Source organism: Rhea americana, unplaced genomic scaffold (genome assembly GCF_003343005.1).
Source record: "Rhea americana isolate MKP2758 unplaced genomic scaffold, rheAme1 scaffold_4, whole genome shotgun sequence".
Classification (NCBI taxonomy): Eukaryota; Metazoa; Chordata; class Aves; order Rheiformes; family Rheidae; genus Rhea; species Rhea americana.
This window is the reverse complement of record NW_028186534.1, coordinates 9697914-9719023: the sequence shown is the minus strand read 5'-3', so window position 1 is coordinate 9719023 and position 21110 is coordinate 9697914. Positions and strand designations below refer to the sequence as shown.

General features: G+C 37.0%; 1 protein-coding gene across 1 annotated transcript in view; it reads right to left on the bottom strand.

Annotated features, from left to right (window-relative positions):
* Positions 1 to 21110, bottom strand: part of PHACTR3 (phosphatase and actin regulator 3) — a gene marked incomplete at its 5' end in the record, with an annotated part of 113479 nt that extends 92369 nt beyond the window's left edge. The window contains one exon of the mRNA XM_085314267.1: positions 21011 to 21110. Within this exon, the coding sequence (XP_085170393.1) occupies positions 21011 to 21110 (100 nt within the window). The remainder of the gene's footprint in view (positions 1 to 21010) is intronic.

Below are 21110 nucleotides of genomic sequence, written 5' to 3'. Positions count from 1 at the left end.
TAATATCTGCAGCATTTTTTTTTTTTGACTGGTTAAAAGGTTATTAAGGTTAGGAAGATTATTAGTTAAGGTTATAGAGTGACTCAATTTTGTTTTTACAGCCCAATTTATTAGATGCAATCATTATTCATTATAGCTGAGCTAATAATTCCTGGTGAGTAGTGTATTTGTACCTTCTTACTTTCTAGCTGCACTTGCCTTTGACTGGATTACAGTTTTCTTGACACAATCATCAAGTTGTACTTGTAGATTATTTCTGCAAAGAGTGTTCCAAATGAGATTTCTATGAGTTCAGCAGCCAAACGCAAGTGGCATTGCTCAGTTCTCATCAAATACCTGGTCAGTTCCCTCTGTGATTGAGTGCAGCTCTTAATTAAGTTATTTGTGTGCGTGCAAAATATTTGCTTGGCTATTCAAACTTTGCTTTGTACAGATGCTACCTAATTTTGTTAAACAAGAGGGACTACTATAACCTGCAGGAGAAGTTAGCCACAGTAAGAACAGATAGGATCATTCAAGTGTGTTCTGAGACTAAGATCTTTGATACCTTGCCTCTAAATTTTGTAAAGTAAGGGAAAGATGAGGTGGAGATTTGCTTATGATTTGAATAAACATGGATTGTTATTGGGTTTTAGTACCTGCTTCACTGCAGCACAGGCTGACTCACTGTGTTCTGATGTGAGTGTATACTGAGAATCAAGACACTCCCGGAGATTAATTTTAGGCTGGCCTGTAACCATTATGAGTTTGGACCAGACTGCTGAGGATACACACTGCAGGCAGCTGCTCTGTCCACTGGAGCATGCTTTAATTATATCATCAGAGCCTTGGGTCATCTTGTAAGGAGGCAGGCTATTTCGTATCCTCTAAACCTGTTCTAACAACTCAGGCTTTTAATCAGAGACTGATAAATTTATTATCAATAAAAGGGACAGGAGCGTACTAAGAATTACTGCAAAGCAGCTTAATTGATAGTACATTGAGTAATGAATGACTAATTAATAAAATGAGAGCAGAATATAATGGATTTGTACTTTGTACACAAAAGACATCATTAGAACTCTTCAACCATTATTAGTTCTGTCTCTTCTGCAGTGAGTCATTCCSCTCCCTGAAAAAGTGTCTGGATACATTATAAAACTGCTAATCCATACAATCAACAGAGCTAAAACTTTCTGGATTGTCCTGCCTGTATATGTTGTTTCTCTGAATTTAGGAGATTTTCTCAGGATTTAGTAGCAGTATTTAGAATAACTCTTTTTTTCCATTGCATGGTGAAATAAGTTTTGAGATATCTCAAGGCTAATCTCATCAGAATTTTCCAGAAGTGACGATATATATAAAAAAAAGTTTGGACTGGATCCCAAGCAAATGGTCATGTCAGCTATTGCCTCTGGACTGGCACGAGCAGGATCACTATGGAAAGGAACTGACATGTCATAAGCGTGAAGAAACCAAGAGTGAGTCAAAATGGAGTTTTTCGTTCATTCAGAGCAATCTGGCTGCCACTCAGACCCAAATTTGGCCCTTTATAAATGTGTATGAGAAGATTTTGTCTTTTTCTGTTTCTGAGAAGATCACACCTTGAAGGAAGGCAACTACACACAAAGCACTCCCTGTCTTTCCCAGCACAGGACAATCAGCTTTTATCCACTTTTACCTATTTTTACCTGTTCAGAATCAGTGAGTTTGCCACATTTAAAACCATTTTGGCATGATTAAATAAACCGATCCTCAAGAACAGGGATAAGGCTAGTAGTCATTCTGTAGCATGACCTTTTAGACTTAAAAAAAAAAAAACAAATAACAAAGGAACTTTGAAATAATAAGTACCAAAAGTAAAGGAAGAAAAGTAGTTTAGGCAAATTCTGGCTACTGTGCTATAAACTCGTTAGTAACGATGTGTTTCCACAGGTAAATTCCCGAGAAGGGCCACTGTAGTGGGTAAAAAAGCAGAAGATTGGCAAGGAGACAGGAGCTTGCTGACTGATCAATTATTCTAGCTGCCAAAACACCTGGTATGCAGAACCCATGCTGAGCAGCAGGTTGTGACCTTTAGACTTGCACCATATAGGTGTCAATCTGGACTTGTGTATTCCTAAAGAATTAGTGCTTCCGTTGTTATCTGTATACCTAAAGAGTTATTGCTTCCCTTGTTACCTGTAGCGTGTGTGCAGTATCCCATATTGTAACCTATTAATTTGCCTTAAACCCGTGGCCCTCCGAACCTCACCATGGGCTGTTGCTCTGTGGTCTCTGGAACAACCCAGTCACTTCCTTGCAAGGTTCCTGGGGTTCCCCCTGCAGTTCGGGGATTTCAGGATAATAAATATCTAATAAGCTTACTCCAGAGTAGTGTCTTCTCCCTCTAGATATTGCAAGTATCAGTTACCACCCTTAACAGACCCCAAAGACACATAAAAGGATTTTTCAAGTTCTGTTACAAAACCATGTTCCTAAGATTCCTGGGTACAGCCAACATCAGTATTTCTGGCAAATATGACAACCCTTCATCTATCTGAAGCAAAGACAAATCCAAAAGAATCAGTCCTTGATAAAGTAACACTATTCACTCAGTCTGGTTAAGTGATCAGTCAAATACAGTCGTTTTGTTGAAATATATATTGATGATAATAATGTGCTTAAATGTTCTGAAAATTTAGTATAAAATATTGTGCAAAAATGGAAGAGGCATGGCAACAACATATAAAACAGTTCTTGTACATACAATGAATAAAATTTGTAAAATCAGTCACAAAAATGTACAAATAATTTCTATGCACAGAAATCCCAYGAGTATGTACACAAATCACTTAATTATGCCTGTTAGTTGTCGTAATTGCTATTAACACATGCAATTGCTTGTTCCACATCACAATTCTAGGTGAATGGTTAAACCCGCTAAAAAATTACGAACAATCAAAAAATTCTTCTTCTGTCCTTGGGCCATTTCATTAAACCTCTTTTTGTTTAGTAAACAGAGCACACTTCGTGAACTAACAAATTGCAAACTATATTTTTTCTTGAAGTCATTGTAGCATTCTCAGGACTGAAGTCCTATTGCTTACAGCACATGCAGGAGCAGTGAAATTCCTTTCAGGGCTTATTCACATAATCAGGACGGGATATTTTTGCCACTTCAAACCTTGTATATTCTGTCAGGACTGGTTTAGATTTTTTTTTTTATGCTACTTTCTGCAATCTCAGTGTTTGGGCACTCTCTGCATAAAATTAATAGCAATAAATTAGTTACGTGCAAACATTACTGCCTGGCCCTTCTCCTTTTGGGAAAGCAAACTTTGCTTTGAGTTGGCATTTCTATTACTTTTCTGTAGTCCTTTTCTGGAGCAGAGAATAAGAATATTATAGAAATAGAATAGGTGTTACAACTGTAAATGTGACTTCTGATGGAAATACTTTGAAAAAGAGGGTGCAATAATTCTTAAGGACTCTCAGGATAGATTTGCCCAAGCAYTGCTACAAGATTGTTCCACAGTTAAATCTCTTGATTTTAAAGGCTTTGTTCTCGCTTCTTATGACACTCAGAATGCTTCATCCTGGGCTCTRCATTCTAAATTATCTTAGAGGAACAGCTCTTACAGTACTTCATAGGCTGAAATTCCATCTTTAATATACCCAAAGTTTGAGCAATCTTTTACATATAAATGTTAGAGCCAAAGTTGGTGCCATAACTTGGCCTCTCCCAAGTTCACCAGGAGCCAGTCTGAGGAATTGACTGTAGACTTGGTGGACTTAAAATGATAAGAGTGATGAGGAAGGGAAATGTGGGAAACCCAGATGACCCTTTGGATTGTGTTCTTCATCTATGATGTTCACAGGAAAACACATCAAAATATAAATATAAATATAAATATGACACAGGTCCCATCTCTTCCTGACCTCTCCTTCTTCTATCTCCCCTCAGCCAAGAAAAAACATCACAACTGCTATTTTTTCAGCAACAATTGTAAAAAATGAAAATGTAATACAACTTGATGGCTACTCTTTCCATCCGGGAGCTTGACAGTAGCTGCAATAGGGTAAAATCTAGCTACATATTTTAAATATAGATTCAAGCAATGATAGCAACAAAACTCAAATCCCTTTCTCCTCCGTCAGTTCCTGGACCATGAGTAGACTGTAATTATCACAGCTATTGCTGAGGAGAGACTATACAGAATGTAATTATGCTATTAGGACAGGGTAATCTGAATAACTTGTTCATATCACCTATTGGTAAAGTAGGCATAAACTTGCTAATTAGAGAAAAACAATCTATTGCTTAWTACACTTGCTTATTAGAGAAAGTCTTATTCTAATAATTTCAATTACTAAAAATAGCCTTCTTAGGAAATACTGGTATTAAGCAGTGATTATATCAATTTTCAATGGATATAGTTTAGATGATAAAATAAGGCCTGAGAGAGGGTGACTGTTTAGTGTCTATGCATTTAAATAACACAAATAAATTTTGCAGTAAAGTACTGGCTTAGATGCACAAATGTGAGTTCCCATTATACTCAGTGCAACAAACTGATGGACAATGGTATCAAACGAAGTAACGAAATGCCCAGTAAAAAAGACAATGATGTTATTAGAACTATTAAATTTTAGATAAACCTCAGTTAAACTTGGATAACCTGCTGAAACTCTATTCAATTAAAAAAAAAGGAAATAGAAGTATATGAATTCAAATTATTTGTTATTATTCAAGTATCACTGCTACTGGAATGTGATGCTGGAATAGCTTCAAATTTGCTAATGTGCAGAGAAATGGATAAGGCTAAACAAAAGCACTGTAATACTCGGGATTCCAGAGCTGCTGCTACTTTATGAAAATGTTACTATGTGTATCTTTGGGAAACAATTGCTATAAATAACCCATCTCTCCTGAAAAATAATCCTAAATAAGRTTGTCACCTCAAATGGACTTACATGGCAGTGGAATAGATGAACCCTTCTTCACATTTCAGAAGGTAGTGAGTTATAAAACATCAAAGTTACCAATGATTTTTGTTTTATGCACGGATGTATACTACATGGGAAATAAGGAAACAAAAAATTGATTTGAGAAGGTATAATTAAAAATTTYACAATATTAATCATGATTTTAAAGGTTAGAACATGACCTGGAAGTTTAATGAAATGGTATGAAATAACTGTTTTAATGTCCCCTCTGAAGATGGGATTACAGGTTTGTGGTAATATCAAGGGAGCATAAAGTATGACTTCAGGGCTGTGAGCCAGGAAACCCTGTGCTGTCATTAGCAACACACACCCAAAAAATGGCCCAGATATTAGCATGTAGTATTTGTTACTGTTAGGGAAATCTTCCAGTAGCAGTTTTAGAATTCTTCTACACTTTCTTTAGCTGTAGGATCCAAGTCTGTGTGAAGTTTGGCTCTCTAGCCCTTGCCCTTGTTCTAGGCTTATTAGCATCAGATGTGAGCTGGGAGGCTCACAGCTCTCTGACCCTGCCAGAGACATGAGCCCACAGACCAGTTTCCTAACGTTTTTATGACTCAGTAAAAACATCTGGAGAGTTGATACATGCCTCATGGAACAGTCTTTGAGGGTTGTATAATGGAGGAGCAGGATTTACACGGTAAAGCATATTCCAGAAAGTTGCCAACCATAGAAAAGTGTAGGAAAAAAAGTCATTTACTACAGCTTTTTAGACCTTGCGTAGTTGCTGTTCTTTCAACAACTTATATATGCAATTACATATCTATTCACCATCATCGCAGGTGCAAGCTGAGTAACAGCACGTGTATAAATGTGTGGGTGGGTGTGCAAATGCATCATTATGGTAATTTGTTAGTACACTGAGTAAATCTTTGTGTCCACTGAATGTGTAAATTAAGTGCATCCTTGTTAGCTCACTTGAATAAAAACCAGTTCTACCGCTTTGCCTCCTTAGCCTCTTAGCAGACATTGGAAATGAAAGCAGCTAGATAGCTTCATTCCCTGTCAAAGCAACAACTTCTATCCAAAATCTAATCCAGCTTTCCTGTACTGTCCTTAGGTTTCTAACAATGGAAAGAGAAGTGAATCTTGAGGAATTAGTCGTGCTGAATGGTATCTTAATCATATGCATGATATGCTCTTACGCAGTATGGGAGTAAGAGGTGTCACATCTTGTGTTGTCATTTCTGGGGCAGAGAACTGGGACTGCTAGCTAGCTTTAAATCCTTTCTGGCATTAGCGAGATTCTGACCAGAGGCTCTCTTTTATGTACAGATACGYACTACATTATTTCCTATTATATCACAATATGTTGCAGAGGAACAGCGAAGTTATCAAGACTAATCCTTTAAGTCTTTCTTTCTTTATAATGTCAGACAAAATAAGACTACTCCATATTTCCGTAATCTCTCTTGTATTATGGGAATATTATGATGTATAACAACAACAAAATCCCCAAACTGCCTGCATTCCCATTGGCCCTGATATACTTAAACTTGTCTCTTTCTGTCAAAAAAGATATTTCTAAGCCTGTATAACTTCATTTTAATAGACACTATCAGACTAAAAATCAGATCATTAAAAAGCATGATCTAATACCTGAGATTTTCCTTTTCCTTCAAGTAACTACTTAAAATCAAAGTCAGTTTTGAAAATCTAGGGTACCTACTTTTGCATATTTTTCTACTTGAATAAGTATATTTAGATTAATCTGTTTAAAAGTAGTTCTTGTTCTCAGTCAACTTTATATCAGCTACCAAGATCTAAAAAAGAATCCTGCAGTGCTTTGATGACAAATTGCAGGGGAATTTTTCAGTGGGGTTGGGAGGGGRATTGGAATTAAATGCTAATTAAACCCACCAGAAGTAGGCTTCCATTTCTTTTAATGGAGTGAGAAATATATATATTTAGAAAGGTATATTCTCTTCTTTCTGAGAAACCTGACCCTATGGGTAGAGTAAAAGCATCATCCTATACACACCCCTTCCAACATTTAGAGTGGGTTTGACTTTAGTGACATTTTTATTGTATCTGAGCTGCTAAAAACACGTTCAATAACATAATTCTTTTAAAACCACTTTATTAGAAAAGCCAACTAAATCGAGGTCTCAAAATGCATAAGCTCCTGGCAGGTCTGTTTTTGTTAATGAAAAACCAGAAGATAGATCTAAAATGCTCAGTGGGAATGAGCAGCTCTAGTAGAGAAATATTAATATCCAGTATGGCAAGTGCAGGACAAAAGAGAGACGATTATATAAAATATTGTCTCCCAAATAAGATAGATGAGTAATGCCAGAGGTGATAGAGCTGTTTTTTTCAAAGAGGTTGGTAGAAGAAATAGAGACCTTCAGTGTGTTGGAATAGTCTAAACAAATCCTAGAAATAGTATTATGAGAGTAAGATTAGGAAAAATATAAATGGAACAGCAAGTTACTGAAAACAGCTACTTCTGTTTTTTGGTCCTAGGTTCTTCTTTCAGAAGCAAGTTATTTATTTTGACCTCATGTTCTCACAATAACTTCAGAGCTCACCAGCAAGTTTCAACAAAGGATAGTTCATGAAAAAGGACASTAGTGATCCTATTAAGTATTACCTCTAAGAAAAAGCTTCAGTGTGAGGTCAGCTTTGCTACCCACCAAAGCATCCACGGAGGGAGAAACTACGAGTGCCCAAAGGGAAAAGTTCTTAGCCAGACCAACACTTCATTAGACAATAGAGRATCTAATTGTAAGTTATAATTGAGATTTTTGACAGTATAAGGTCAAACTGAGGACTGAAAATGCTGAAACCACAGGAAAGCAGGCTTTGCTGGTTTCTCTGTTTTTGCAGTAGTAACACCCATTCTGTTCCCAAAGGAACAATTCAGGAGAAAGTCATCTGGAGCAGGGAGCTGCTGCATTTGCTAAAGCTGAAGAAAAGTGCTGGCTAAGACAAAGAACTCAGATTAGATAGGAGAAAAGTGAAAAAAAAAGTAGTAGAGAAAACAGACTGGAAAGTAAATAAAAAGTTGCAACAAATTCTACCTTCTCACAAGAGAACAAAAGAATAGAGGAAAGCTCTAACTCGGTGAGATAGGAGAAACACCACTGGCCTCAGCAGCGGTATTATGGATCAACCTGTGTCTTCAAAGATAGTTTATTGAACTAAAGAAGGRCGGTACAGGATACATTTCTGTGAAGCATTATGGGCCCATCTTAGTGTAATTTCATTGATGCAGAATATTCTGGATTTTTAAGGCCACTTCTTTGTACTTTTGCTTGYTTAAATGATCTATTTTATTTGGCTTCCTTTCAGCTTATTCTTCTGGTTGAAATACAGCAGGAAACATACACCATAACACTAAGCGATATATTTGCTATCTATCTTGACAGCTGTTGTTCACATACCTTATGTTTGCTTTAATAAAATATGCATCTGATCATGTCATCTGTTAAGTTAACTGCTACTTTTAGGGTTCAAGTAAACTACCCTCAGGCAATGACTGATATTTTCTGCTATTACAGATCTAGCAGAGTCATGGTTTTAGTGAAGATGCAATTTTATGTTTCATACAATCCAATTCTGAATTAATATCAGCAGTTTATAGTAAAAGTAGTATGTTCTTCAAGACCTATGTTATTTATCATAAGGGATTCCCAGGTGACACTTATGTTCCTCACTTGGAGAAAGCATTGTTACAGGTTGCTAAGTTTCCTACAGTTAAATATTTCATATGTGAATTATGAAGAGATATGAGGAGTTTATCTGAGTTCTGATTTTCCCATTCATTCTCTTGAGTGTAAACAAGAAATGAATCATTCTAAGCTCATGGTAAACAAGTGGAGAACTTGTGTGAGGAAAGAACTAAGCTCCATTTTTCTCTTCTCTAGAGTTTTCTCTGCATAGCTAGTATTCTAATTTTAGCATTAGTTATCTGCTTCTAGGCATTTCACAAAAAAATGTTACAAAATTTTTACAGCAAAATCAAATGACCAACTGTGATGGAAAAAAACACTTCAGCCAAAGCTAAGCTGAACTGCTCTGAGAAGTTGATGCCCTTTTCCTTGAAATCTCTGCAGTCCCCAAATGCTGCTACCCACAGTCTGCATAGATGCTGTAATACAAAAAAGTCTAATTCAGATTGTTTTTTCTTCCATCATTATAAATATAGAGTTTACACAATTATAAAAGTTCCATCTGCACAGCATAAACTTCAGAGAAACCCAGTTAAGCTATCATGTATTGTTAGCAACCCAGAGAGGCTGAGGATTTAGTAGACAGGAGATAAATTAGCATACAGAGCAGAACTGTCAAGTAATCCTAATGACTGGGATTTCCAAGGGCTGCCACTGAACGTCTATGGAACTTTGCTCCCCTTTTCTGCAGTCATTCCTGAAATCCCCCCATTCTCTGAACCACCACTAAGAGTGACTCAGGCACACTACTGTGTGACTGTTCCCTTCACTTGTGCTGTCACTTTTCCTCCACTGCTGAAACAATTTGGATGGTCAGACTCTAAGGTTCTCCATCCAGCTGTCCCCCACTGGTATGCCCACTTACATTGTGATGCCTAATTCAGGAGGTCCMTCAAGTGGATGTTCAGCAATGACCATAGTGTGGGCTGGTTGAAGAGAAACCTTTCTCTTAGCTATTTCCTTTCTCTGTCTCCTMAATACAAAATGTCAGTTCTCAGGTCCAACTGAAATAATGTTGTGACACTACATATTATGGGGGGGGCCTTTCCAGGCTTCAGTCCTAAACCATCTGTCATCCACTTCTGTCCCAACTCTGCACTTCATGCATAATTGAAAGCATTTTAACATTGGAGGCTGACATATTCTGGCTAACGCAGTTACTTCTCGCAAAGCAAATCTCATCACATCTCTTACATTGCAGGATTYGGGAAAAAGGGAGAGTGTGTAAAATAGTAGCCAACCTTTCCTGTTGGGAAGGTTTGCGCAGTCTAAATATTCCATACAGATTCCTATCATTAATGATGAAAAACTAAAAACTACCTGCAGGACCAAAGAAACTTTCCTGGAGACTGATTTCAGCTGATGTTTTGTCTGAGTTCCCATAAAAAAGTAGGGCTGTTCTATATGGTGGACAAACTTGCCCAAAGCATCAACATTTCCTTATGTTATGAGAACTCAGATTCACCCGATGATTGACCCTGAATATTTCATTTGGTGTTCATCTGTGTTCATGCAGTCACCCAAGACTGCCTTTGCTCTGTCTCCAGACTGTGTCAAGCTTCAAAGCTAGATTAGCATGCTCTCTCTAAATAGCATCTCCTACTGCCACTGTCAAGAACAGCGTACCAGACTAGATGTACCTCTGTTCTGACCCAGTAGAGCATTTCTCATGTTCTTGCAAGGCTAAAGGAACAAGTCTCAGTGCGGGCTGTTTGAGTAAGGGGTAAGATGCAGGTTCTGTGAGCGGCTGAATGAAATGTGACAGACATTCACAATAAATCAGTATGGGCAAGGCATAGGGAAAACTGCATGGCCCAAAGGATCTAGCAACCCTCAGAAAGTGTTGGAGACTTCACTGGTTTGATGTAGTTCTATAATCTATGTCCAGTTGCTGGTTAAGAACAGTATAAGGATGTTAAAAAAAAAAAAAAAAAAAAAAAGAATATGGAATTTTTAACACATGAACTGTCTCTTCATTAAATGCAATAATTATGAAGTGCTTTATGCATAAGGATAAGCGTTTCTGTAGCTATAATCATAGGTCTGCATGTGTGAACCATGTGTGATTAGGGTATATTAGTGTACTCTAGAAAGCAACTCTTTGATTAAGATCATCTTACTGAAATATTAATGCAGACTCAAGCATGAAGCTATTGACCTGCTTGAAGTAGTTACGTGATGTGCTCCCTAGGGCACATATAAATTGTGTATATGTTAGACAATAAATCAGCTTGGATTTCAAACAGAAGCATGGGATTTAATGGGCACAAAGAATCCATTATATTAAAATATAAACTAGCTACATTTTGAAGTAATATGAAAGTTTCATATTTAGCCTTACTTACTCTTTGGTATTTTTAAGGCTGACCTGCTCAGAGAAACCAGTAATTGATTCTAAGTATTTACAATACAAAGCAACATATTTAGTTTAAAAAACTGCCATGATGTTATAAATAAAAAAATGATGTAACCAATTCATTATAGCTATAATTGGACAGTCTTGAAACAGAGTTCCAAATATAAAGATTGCAAAAGATTAATGTAACTATCACTTAACTAACCACTAAAATAAACAGTTAACAGTTTTCAGAAAAACATGACTTCCAGCATTATGTACCTCATTACGTTTTCAACGTGTGGTGCAAACATTAATTGACTCACTAATCCTAAAACRTCTTCCTTCATTCATAGCTGAAGTCTGAAGAGGGTTTTATGATTATTTGGAAAACATATGAGTTTATCTTGTTTGCATAGGGAATCATCTAATTGTATGCACAAATTATTAWGTGTGCAAATTAAGTTTGARTTCWTGTACTTATTGTATGCAGTCAAATTTTGAGTTTATTCTTGTTTTTAAATAAGGCTRGTAATATTAAAGAGAGAAAAATAAGAAAAGGTTCCAGTCCTCCAAAGAAATAGCTGGTGGACTAAAACATTTCCTTCTGTTCAAGTTCCCATTCTGCCTAATTTAGGAAAGGGATGCTTATTTACTGATTTCAATCTTTTTTAATTCCATCCTTATTGAAACTGGTATATATATGCCTGCTCAAAGCTTTGGCAGGGGAAGAGATTAGATTTTCTCTGGGAAGTTCCTAACTATCTCTGCTTCATACCAAAAGGTCATTGGAAGGTAATTTTTTTTAAAAAAAGTAGTACTAAAAASTAATTTAAAATCCCTTTCCATCTTTCATCAAAAGGCCTATGACTTCTCTTGTTTTCTCTTACTAGATGAAACAATATTGAGTACATAGACCAAACCTATCAATACTTTTAACAAATAGAAATTCTAGCCTTAAATCTCAGAGTGAAAAACCCATCTTGCCTGTGATCTTAAACTCTTCCAGTGTAACATTTTCCATCAGAGAGATGTTTCAAAATGTTTTTTAATTGATCAAATTTCTGAAATATCCTTGCCTAACCTGTTTTCTCTGTTGTTAGTAACATCAGGCATTAGAAGCTACAGGACAAGAACATTTCAACTACATAAAAAAAAAAATCAAATCAAAGTTGTCTGACCTTACAGTGAGATCTGATTTCCTTTTCTATATAACTTTTTTTTTCTTTTCCCTTCCAATTTYTCCATGAGTTGACTAGTGGACTCTGAAACACATAGACATGAGTAACTTTCACCACAACAGTAGTCCTGCTGGGTATGACTTCTGTGGTTAATGCATACTACTGGGACTTGTGAAATCCAGAATCAACTTTCAGTGGTGTCRCTGGCTTCCTAAAGAAATACATACAAGATTGTTACTAATTCTCCATTCCCCGTATGTAAAATATAAGAAACACTTCTTTTAATCCACTGTTTTCTGTTTTTGGTTTTTTTTTCAAATTAGATTGCAAACTACTTAAAGCAGAAACACTTTCTCTTTATATGCTGCACAGTACCTGGCATAATCATGAATCTATTTCAGTTATGGCCTCTAGATGTTTCTCAGACTACACATCTGTGTTTGGAGAATCTGAGCCTGAATCTTTTTTTGTAATCTGTGATAGTTTTTGTTATGACGCGTGAAAACATCTGAAGAATTAAGGAGGGAAACAGAAACGCCCTTTGTAGAGAGTATAGAAGCAACTTGTAATACTTTTCTCTGTGATCTATGGGATACTGAAACTCTGAAAAAGCACTTTTTCTCACATAAAGCATGCTTTGAAGTTTGTATACTCAAGACCRAAGATTTCTTTCAATAAGATGCAAATGAATTATCTAGATATCAAGAAAAAAATCAATCCTACATTGTTTACACAGTGTGCAATGCCATCCCTACTGCTTTTAATGTCAAAATATTGTAGCTGCAACCAAAACCTAACTGTGAAGAAAGAACTTGTGCATAAATAACAAGGTTCCTTCTGGTGCATGGAAGAGGACTCCTAGGAGCAAGAGAAGATAATATTTAAAGTGTTCTAGACCTAAGAAATTAATTCTAACTCAACAAGGAAAATAAARGATATAAGACAGATCTCCAGAACTGCTAGATCAGATAACTAATGCTTTTCACTGTTACATGATAGACTACCTACTCAGATTCTGATACTCAAGTTTAGACCAAATGTGCCTCAAGGGTTTTGCTAGTAGAACTGAGAATAAGAGAACTAACAAGCACCTGGAATAGCAGAATAATAGTGCACTGGCTCCCTGAAATGTGGGAGAAGAGTGCACATTTGCATTGTGTGACAGTCCCACAAGCATCCATATTTCAAGGTGAGATTCTGTCCAGTCTTTCTGCTCAGAAAAAAAAAGAAAAATATTGTGAAGCTAGGAAGAAAACAGAATCCTCAGTTACTGAGTTACTTAAGAATGCAGAAGTTTCTATATATGGAAAAGAAATTCATTAACAACATTTCAGGTAGTTCCCATATGCTGACCTGATTCATATAAATCCAGTCTGTTATGACACTATATAATCAGTATTTCCACTTCTTCAATACAGAGGTTTAAATGGGTTAAAAATCTTTCCAGTAATATTCAGACTACCTGCCAACTTGAGATTTAGGGAAAAAAGGAGAAATGTAAAACACTTCTTTTTCCCATTAAAGTTCTATATTTCATTAACGGAACTCTAATATTTGGCTAACCACTAAGTCTCCTTAGTGGGAGATTGGGAACAGTCCAATCTTGGAAAAGCCTAAAAAAAACCCTAAACATGAATAGTACACATATTAACTGATCTCATTTAACTACTGCAAAAGCAATATTAAAATGTAACTTCCCCAGCCGCTGTCCTGAGTTCGAAAAACCAAACTGGGTAGTTACAGTTCCAGTTAGTCAAATAACCAGGCAGCCAGCTTAAAGCAGAGTGTGTGTTAAGTGTGCATCTTGTTGAGTGGTATTTGACATAATGATACTACACTATTGTCACAAACCTAAATATGTGCAGTAGCTAAATGACTTTTAAGTGTTGATCCTATGTTGGTGCATGCATCTGCCTCCTCTGTGCAGCTTGCCCAAGTGTTCTATGCCCATTACCCTCTCCAGAAACGGAGAGATTACTCTCCTGTCCTGGACCTGCTGTAGAAGAGCTGCCATGTGTTGAGTCCTCCCACTGGGGAGGGGACTTTAGGGTAAGAGATCCTCTATCACAGAAGGATGGATAAAAGAAGGGAGTTCTGTGCTTCTAGTGAAGTTCCTCTGCAGGACGGGACCTGGTGTCCAGTTAGATTAGATCAGCAAGGGACTGGAGATTTAATGAGAAAGAAAACAAGCTTCCAAAAAACACAGTGGCCCSTTTGTAAAACAGTAATTAGCTTTGCAGTACTTGGTAATACTGTGATGATTTTTCTGGTACCACATCATGAAAGACTCTCACTGCAGATTCCCACAAATAGCAAGTGTTTTGGGGAGCCTTATAACACTGAAAGCTGGATTTCAGAGTAGAAGGAAATGAGATATTAATTTGGAACATAAATTAATGTCCTGTATGTTTCTAGTCCCTCCTGAATGCTTCTGTCTCCAAGTATAGCCCCTGTGGTATCATGTGAGGAACTAAATATATGTGGAACAGTAAGTTTCTGCTGGTAGCCTTTTGGTTGGATAAGAACAGAAACATCTGACTTTAAGTGAAGGAGCTTAAAATATAATAAAGCTCCATATATACAAAAAATAAGGTAAAGTCATAAACTGGAGTGAAAGCACTGCCTAGCTTATTTAATTTCAATCACAAATTAATACTTCGGGGAAAGGATGTAGGAGACCTGACACACTCCTTACTCCAGAAGAAATATGATGCGGGGCAAAGAAACTCTGTTAACAGAACTCACTGGCTGATACAGGACAATGAAATCCAGACCAGAATCATTCTGGTGGGAGAAATACATTCAATAAGTGGCTTGGCTCAACTGTTAATATCCAAGTTGAAAATTAATGTAACTAAATATGTCATGGCTAATCCTGTTCAGTCCCTGATTTAAGTTGCAGGAGTCTAAATGACCTCCAAAGGATGACAGCACCATCCAGTTGTCAGGCAGGGCATCAACAGCATCTTTTCCTGTCTTGATCCTCACTCTGTTCTCATTTTGCTTGAGTCTTCTGCACGTGTTTTAAGTGCATGGTTGAGTGTTTTTCTGAATTATGGGCCTACAAAGAATATGATTTGCAGCAAAAATCACTGGAGCAGATTCAGAATGTTGGCACCAATCTATCTGCAGTTCAATTGTACCCCTCATTTTCCRTGCCTTCCCTTTTTTCTTCACAAATATTTGCAGCTCCAACCTACTACACTTTGCTTTTAATATGCTACTAAGTTGAGTTTTCAAATCTTTCTTGCCAGTAGCTTCCAATATCATTCAATCAACCAATGCATTGTCCTGATGGCTAAAAAGGAGGGAAAGCATAGCTCTSCAGTGTTCCCTAACACTATACATGAGACTCATCAAAATGAGGAAACTTTCTGAAAGAATGACTCTTTCAAGCAATTAATGTTAATTAAAATTTTAGCAGTGTAAACTAACCCTGAAAGGCTATGAGAAACCAATGGTAGACATCTGAAGGGAGTGATCCAGTTTATCCAGGCTAATTTGCAGCTTCAAACAAGAAAAAGAAAAGCCAAGAGATATAGAATATTTCTATACTTAATGTTTTATTTCATCATGATTTTCCTGAAGGCCTTATTATATGGCTGATGTCCTTATATTGCATACAAAACTGCTAGTAACAGGTCATCTTTTAGTCCAAGGAGAAAYAGTCTCTCAGAATCCTGGAAAAATACTTACAAGAATGTTTCTTGCTACAAAGCTTTTGAATTATGATAACTAGAAACAATGATGAAGGAGCTTAAAGATTTATGCAGTTGTTATCTCCCTTAGCTTAATTTAGTTCTCAAGGGCTGCTGATTACACACAGTACCAGTAGGGGAAAAAAAAGTGAATCAATGTCAGGCAGCAACATATGCATACATGTCTGGAACTATTTTGAAGTAGCTTTAACTTGTCAGATCTTGAAGCACACCATAGCATAGTATAGTGCCTGAGAATCCTCCTTCTCTCCTTCATCATGTACTTCATAGTCTTCTCCAACTAGAACGCTAGAAATTATGTTAATACATAATGAGATTGATGAGATCTAATACTACTGTTTGCACTGCAACAGCTCCTTGCCTTGGTACAGATCCTACACTGGAGGAGAAGGCAGGTACAGTGGACCATTGGCAACATCTGCTGAAGACCTCAGTTGTGCCAGTCCTGACAAAGTATTCTTTAATTGAATGATGCCAGGGAGGAAAAGTAGCGGTATAAAGAGCAAAATGTGATAGCATCAGTGTATACCTCTGCACATTAAAATGGATTATCCCCAAACTACTGGGGGGGATGGCATTTTCGTGTTGTCATGGTTGCCTGTTTCTTCTCAAGTAATACCTAGCTTTGAGATGCARTGCTCTTCTTCATTCTGTGAAGCCCTGTTTTTTCTATGAATACAAACCAAAGGAGACTGTCYGTTGTTTTTATGCCCCTTGACTGCTGGAAGGATATAATGAGATCAATATTTTGGTTTCCTGAAACTCTCTCTCAAATAGATGGTCATGTTGAAATCTGCTTTTTATTTCACATCCCTRGCTCTTTAGGCTCTCCTTTCTCTCTTGATCCTTCCCTGGAGAGATGGGGAATGGAAAAGGAAGGAAAAAAAGAAAAAGAAAACTATGATCTCTGGGATTAATGAAATGCCTCTTTGCGTTATGTTCTTTAACGTAACTAGTTGTCTTTTAGAGTTTTAATCAATTTCTCTCACCTTTTATTTTTTTTAATTGGAGTGTAACTAGTATTTTATCAGTTTTCATAATGAAATTCTCAAAATTCTGCTTGAGGTTATGGCAGGATGTAATATTTTCTAGAGTAGTTTTGCGTAGTTTAGACAGCTGACTTTTTCAGCTCAAAGGTAGTGCCATATCTATAATCAAGTAAGTTGTCGATATATAAAATCTGATACAATAGGATGTTCTGGCATTCTCCCAATTCTCTTAATTGGCAGCAGAAAGATGCTACTGGTTTTAAAAATCTTTCCTATGAGGATTCCCRAATGAAAGTTGTGCTGGTTCGTTTCCTATGAATCTGGCATTAAGTCATGGCACAATAACAGAAGTGAAATTAACCTTCTTAAAGACAGCACTGTCCAAAGATAGTCTACAGTTAAGTAAGACACAAGTATTTCGAGGTGAATTTCTGAAGTTCAGGAYGTATTACTTTTTAAGGCTTGCACACTTAATGTGACAGTGTGCTTAAATTAAGGCTGAAATATGAAGTCCAGTGTTTGTTGTACTATACTAATTTTTGTAAAATACACCTTAAATAATGGGCTAAAGCATATTATTTATCTTAAAGGGGAACATAACCAATTAAAACAAAGAAACATTCATTCCTTCTTACATTTCTTATACTGTTTCCAGTATTCCCTGTACTAAGAATAGGAGCTATATACACCATTTAACAGCTGGAGGAAATTGTCTATTTGTCATTAAAGCCTGCCATAGATAACTACAGACCATATTTCCTTCTCAGACCATGACTGTGATATATTAGTTGATCACTGTGAGGAGCTGCTATTTAATTAAAGCTGCATTGAAGGATCTAAATCAGCAAATTTGTATCTGTTTTAGTATAAGTAACTATTAACTACCTCTAGTCCAGTGTACTGAACACCTTGTTTATCTTATTTACTACAGGAACATTTAATAAGATGCTAGTAGTATCTGAGGAGTCTAAAGTTTTTTTTACACATTTAGTTAGGAAATTCACTGTGATCTGTCAAGACAACCTCTGTTCTAGCAAATCAAGATAAAAAATAGCTTTCTATTTCTACAGTGAGTGCTTTGTGAAGAAAAAAATACTCTTGATAAGAAGCTTTATCATGAAGCCTTGATTGTTCAAAGCTTGGAGTAATTTCTGCTTTCACTGGCATCAGTCAGGATTGTGAGCTTCCAGAACTGGAAAATCACCATATAAGGCTATTTGAATCAGGTAGTTACTTAGTTATTGTGTGCTACTACTGTAAGAAGACAAATTTAGCTTTTTAGGCTTTTTTCTTAAAAGCCTTGTAGCTTTAGTTGCATGTGAGAAACTCCCTTTGAGATCTGATCTCAAGTTAGAGTCCATGAAAAAGTTGCAAATGAAAGCTAAGCAGATTACAATAGGAAGGTGAACTAACACTTGCCGTCTGCAGTCTCTTCATCCCGGGTTCCTTGAGTCTGATGTTTACATTACTCAGTATCAGATAAAAGGGATTATGTGGTCCAGTGATAAAGGAGTCTGAACTCCTGCAAGACAGCAGGCAAGTCTTGTAACYTTGCTGTGTACAGTCAATACAACTGTTAAGCTGGTGTTTCAAGACAGAAGGGAAAACTGAGCATTGCATCAGAGAATGTTCTTAGGTAAATACATGAAAAGCTGTACACTGCCACATCTACATTCTCAGCTGTTCAATGCTATGATTTTTCCTGGGTAAAGCTAGATTAAAAAAATACTGTTAATTGTATAGCTCAAGAAGAGGAACATAAATTCCATCTTCAAACAAAACCCTTGTGAACAGCAGGAAAATCTTTAGAAAACAGGCCAGGCTGGCTTCATCTATTACCACAGTCCCTACTTTGATATACTTTCCTAGAGTAGACATGGACTAATGAACTAGTACAGAATAATCCTTGACCACATCATGTGTTGAAGAAAATCTTATGACAAAATAAGACTATGTCTCCAGAAGGAATATAGTGTCATTCAAATGCTACACAAAAGTAGGAATGTTTTTTGTAGGGAGCCTTCAGTCATATCCTTACTTTGCTATTGCCTTATTTGTCTATATAATTTAAATGTATTATTTAAATATAAATAAAAATGCATGTTTAGTTTTTAAACTAAGAATCCTACATTGTCAAATAGAAAATGTATTTCTATCCTTCTCTGTAGGGCTTATCTTCAAGCAGGTTTGGAATGTAAACACACACTTTGTACTGTTTAGTGCTCCTAAGAGTTTCTTTTGACTTATAGTCCATAGATGATTGCATTGATACTATAATGATAACAAAATTATCTTACTGAAGAGTAAAGTAATAAAAAATACAATTATATAGTTTGGCATATATATTTCTTACAGTTGAATTAATTATTTTTCTTTTTTTTTTGAATAGCTGATTGCATGAATGTATGTATGAATTAATATCACTCAGAGCCTGAGTGACTACTTACAATACTGCGTGATATTACTGTGGTAAAATATTATTTAAATAATATCTGTTTACTTCAGTATCAATTTTAGGCATATAGGTGCCCAATACTGTTTGATAAAATAATTTAAAATAGATAAAAGACCTGAAAAGCTTACCAAACCTGCTAACTATTCTCACTAACCATTTATACCTCCTTAATGCAATCCTGCAGAAAAAAACATACCTACTTATCACCTTTTGTTTCTCCYCACATATTGTTTATAAATCATTATACCATAAAAGACATCTTTTCTTGGGCATTTGTATAGCTTCTGCCATGCAATAGGACACTGATTATCTGATGAAGTCTGTACTGGGGGGGAAATACTATGTACAGATAGTTCTTTCACCTTACAAAAAAACATAACATTTTAAAATATTTTCTCTATGTCAGACATGTTGYGTACATTCTTTGTTGCATATTTCAAAAAGATCAAAATTATTGACTAGCAGAAAAGAACATGGGGGAGTTAAAACTGAGATTTCCTATGCCTTTCCTTTCATTAGTCACTTCTGCTTTCAGAAATCAAATGGCAGAAATGTACATTCCTCTTTCAGTCAAGATTGCCCCTTTGGGAGTGAGTCGAGCAGTTCATGTTAGAAGAGTCCTTTGTTCCCTTTACTTAGGGTATCAGAACAGTTGGGCATCAGAGATAAATCATCTATTGTTTCTGTTAATTTAATTTGTATTTCACTGCAGAGCAGGGTGCTCAGAATTGCTTGGTAAAACAAATAAATAAGAAAAACTAAAATAGTCACAAATATTAATATCTTAATTGATTCAAAAGGGAGCATTGTAGTAGGTCTTTCAAAGGAGACAAGAGTATTTTATTTACTCACTAATCTGAAAAAAGCAGGAACTAATGTCCAATCCAAAATTGCATTCAGGGACTGTCTCTTGCATGTTGATAGTCCCTGACCCAAGACCCAAACCCCAAACCCCTTCTTAGCTGCACACTTCAGTGTACCGGGCAGTAATGATCAACATCCCATTCATTGTCTTATGCTATGTTTGTCCCCGCTGTTTTGTTCGGCTAGCCCTTCCTGTTCTTGCATGATCTCTAGGTTTATGTAAACTGGCTCTTAGCCTTTGCTTCCAGCTTGTTGTTGGACCTTTCCTTGCTGTCACATCACATCAAAGCRCATCACACTAAAGTGATGTAGTTTTTCAAGTTGTTTCTTTTTTTCTCTAAAGGGGTCATCACTGCTTAGATTGTGACAGTCTGAAATTACTGAGTCACCACCAACAGACATGTAGAATTATTCCTCAAAGTAAACTTAAGCTGGAAACATCATTAGCCAGTTTTAAAAGGGGAGGGGGGAGCTAATCGCAGTATTCTATTTATATTCTAGCAATTCAGCCCTGTCCCTCCAGCACCACCCTGTGTGACTGCACTTCCTAAGAAGATTACACTTCTCCCCACGAAGTGAAAATTACCTTCTTGTGGGGAGAAAGCGTTTAATTACGGCCCCGCTTCCCCTTGTCGCCATGGTGATCCCAGGCAAACAGCCGGTTCCCTTCTGCTTTATCAGCGCCGATGCCCCCCCCACACACACACACACGCCCCGCGAAGTCCTCCCGAGGTCGCGGCGAGCCGCGGCTGCCGCGCTGGTGCCGGCGGTGCCCGGGCGCGGAGGCGCCGGGCCCGGCCGCCCCTCAGCGGGGCGACGCGCCCTTACCTGGGTGCTGCGGGGCGGCGGTGCCCGCGGGCTCGGTGAGGATGCTGGGGTCGCTCTGCGACCTGCCTCGCGGGAGGAAACACCCGGTGCCTTCTTCGGA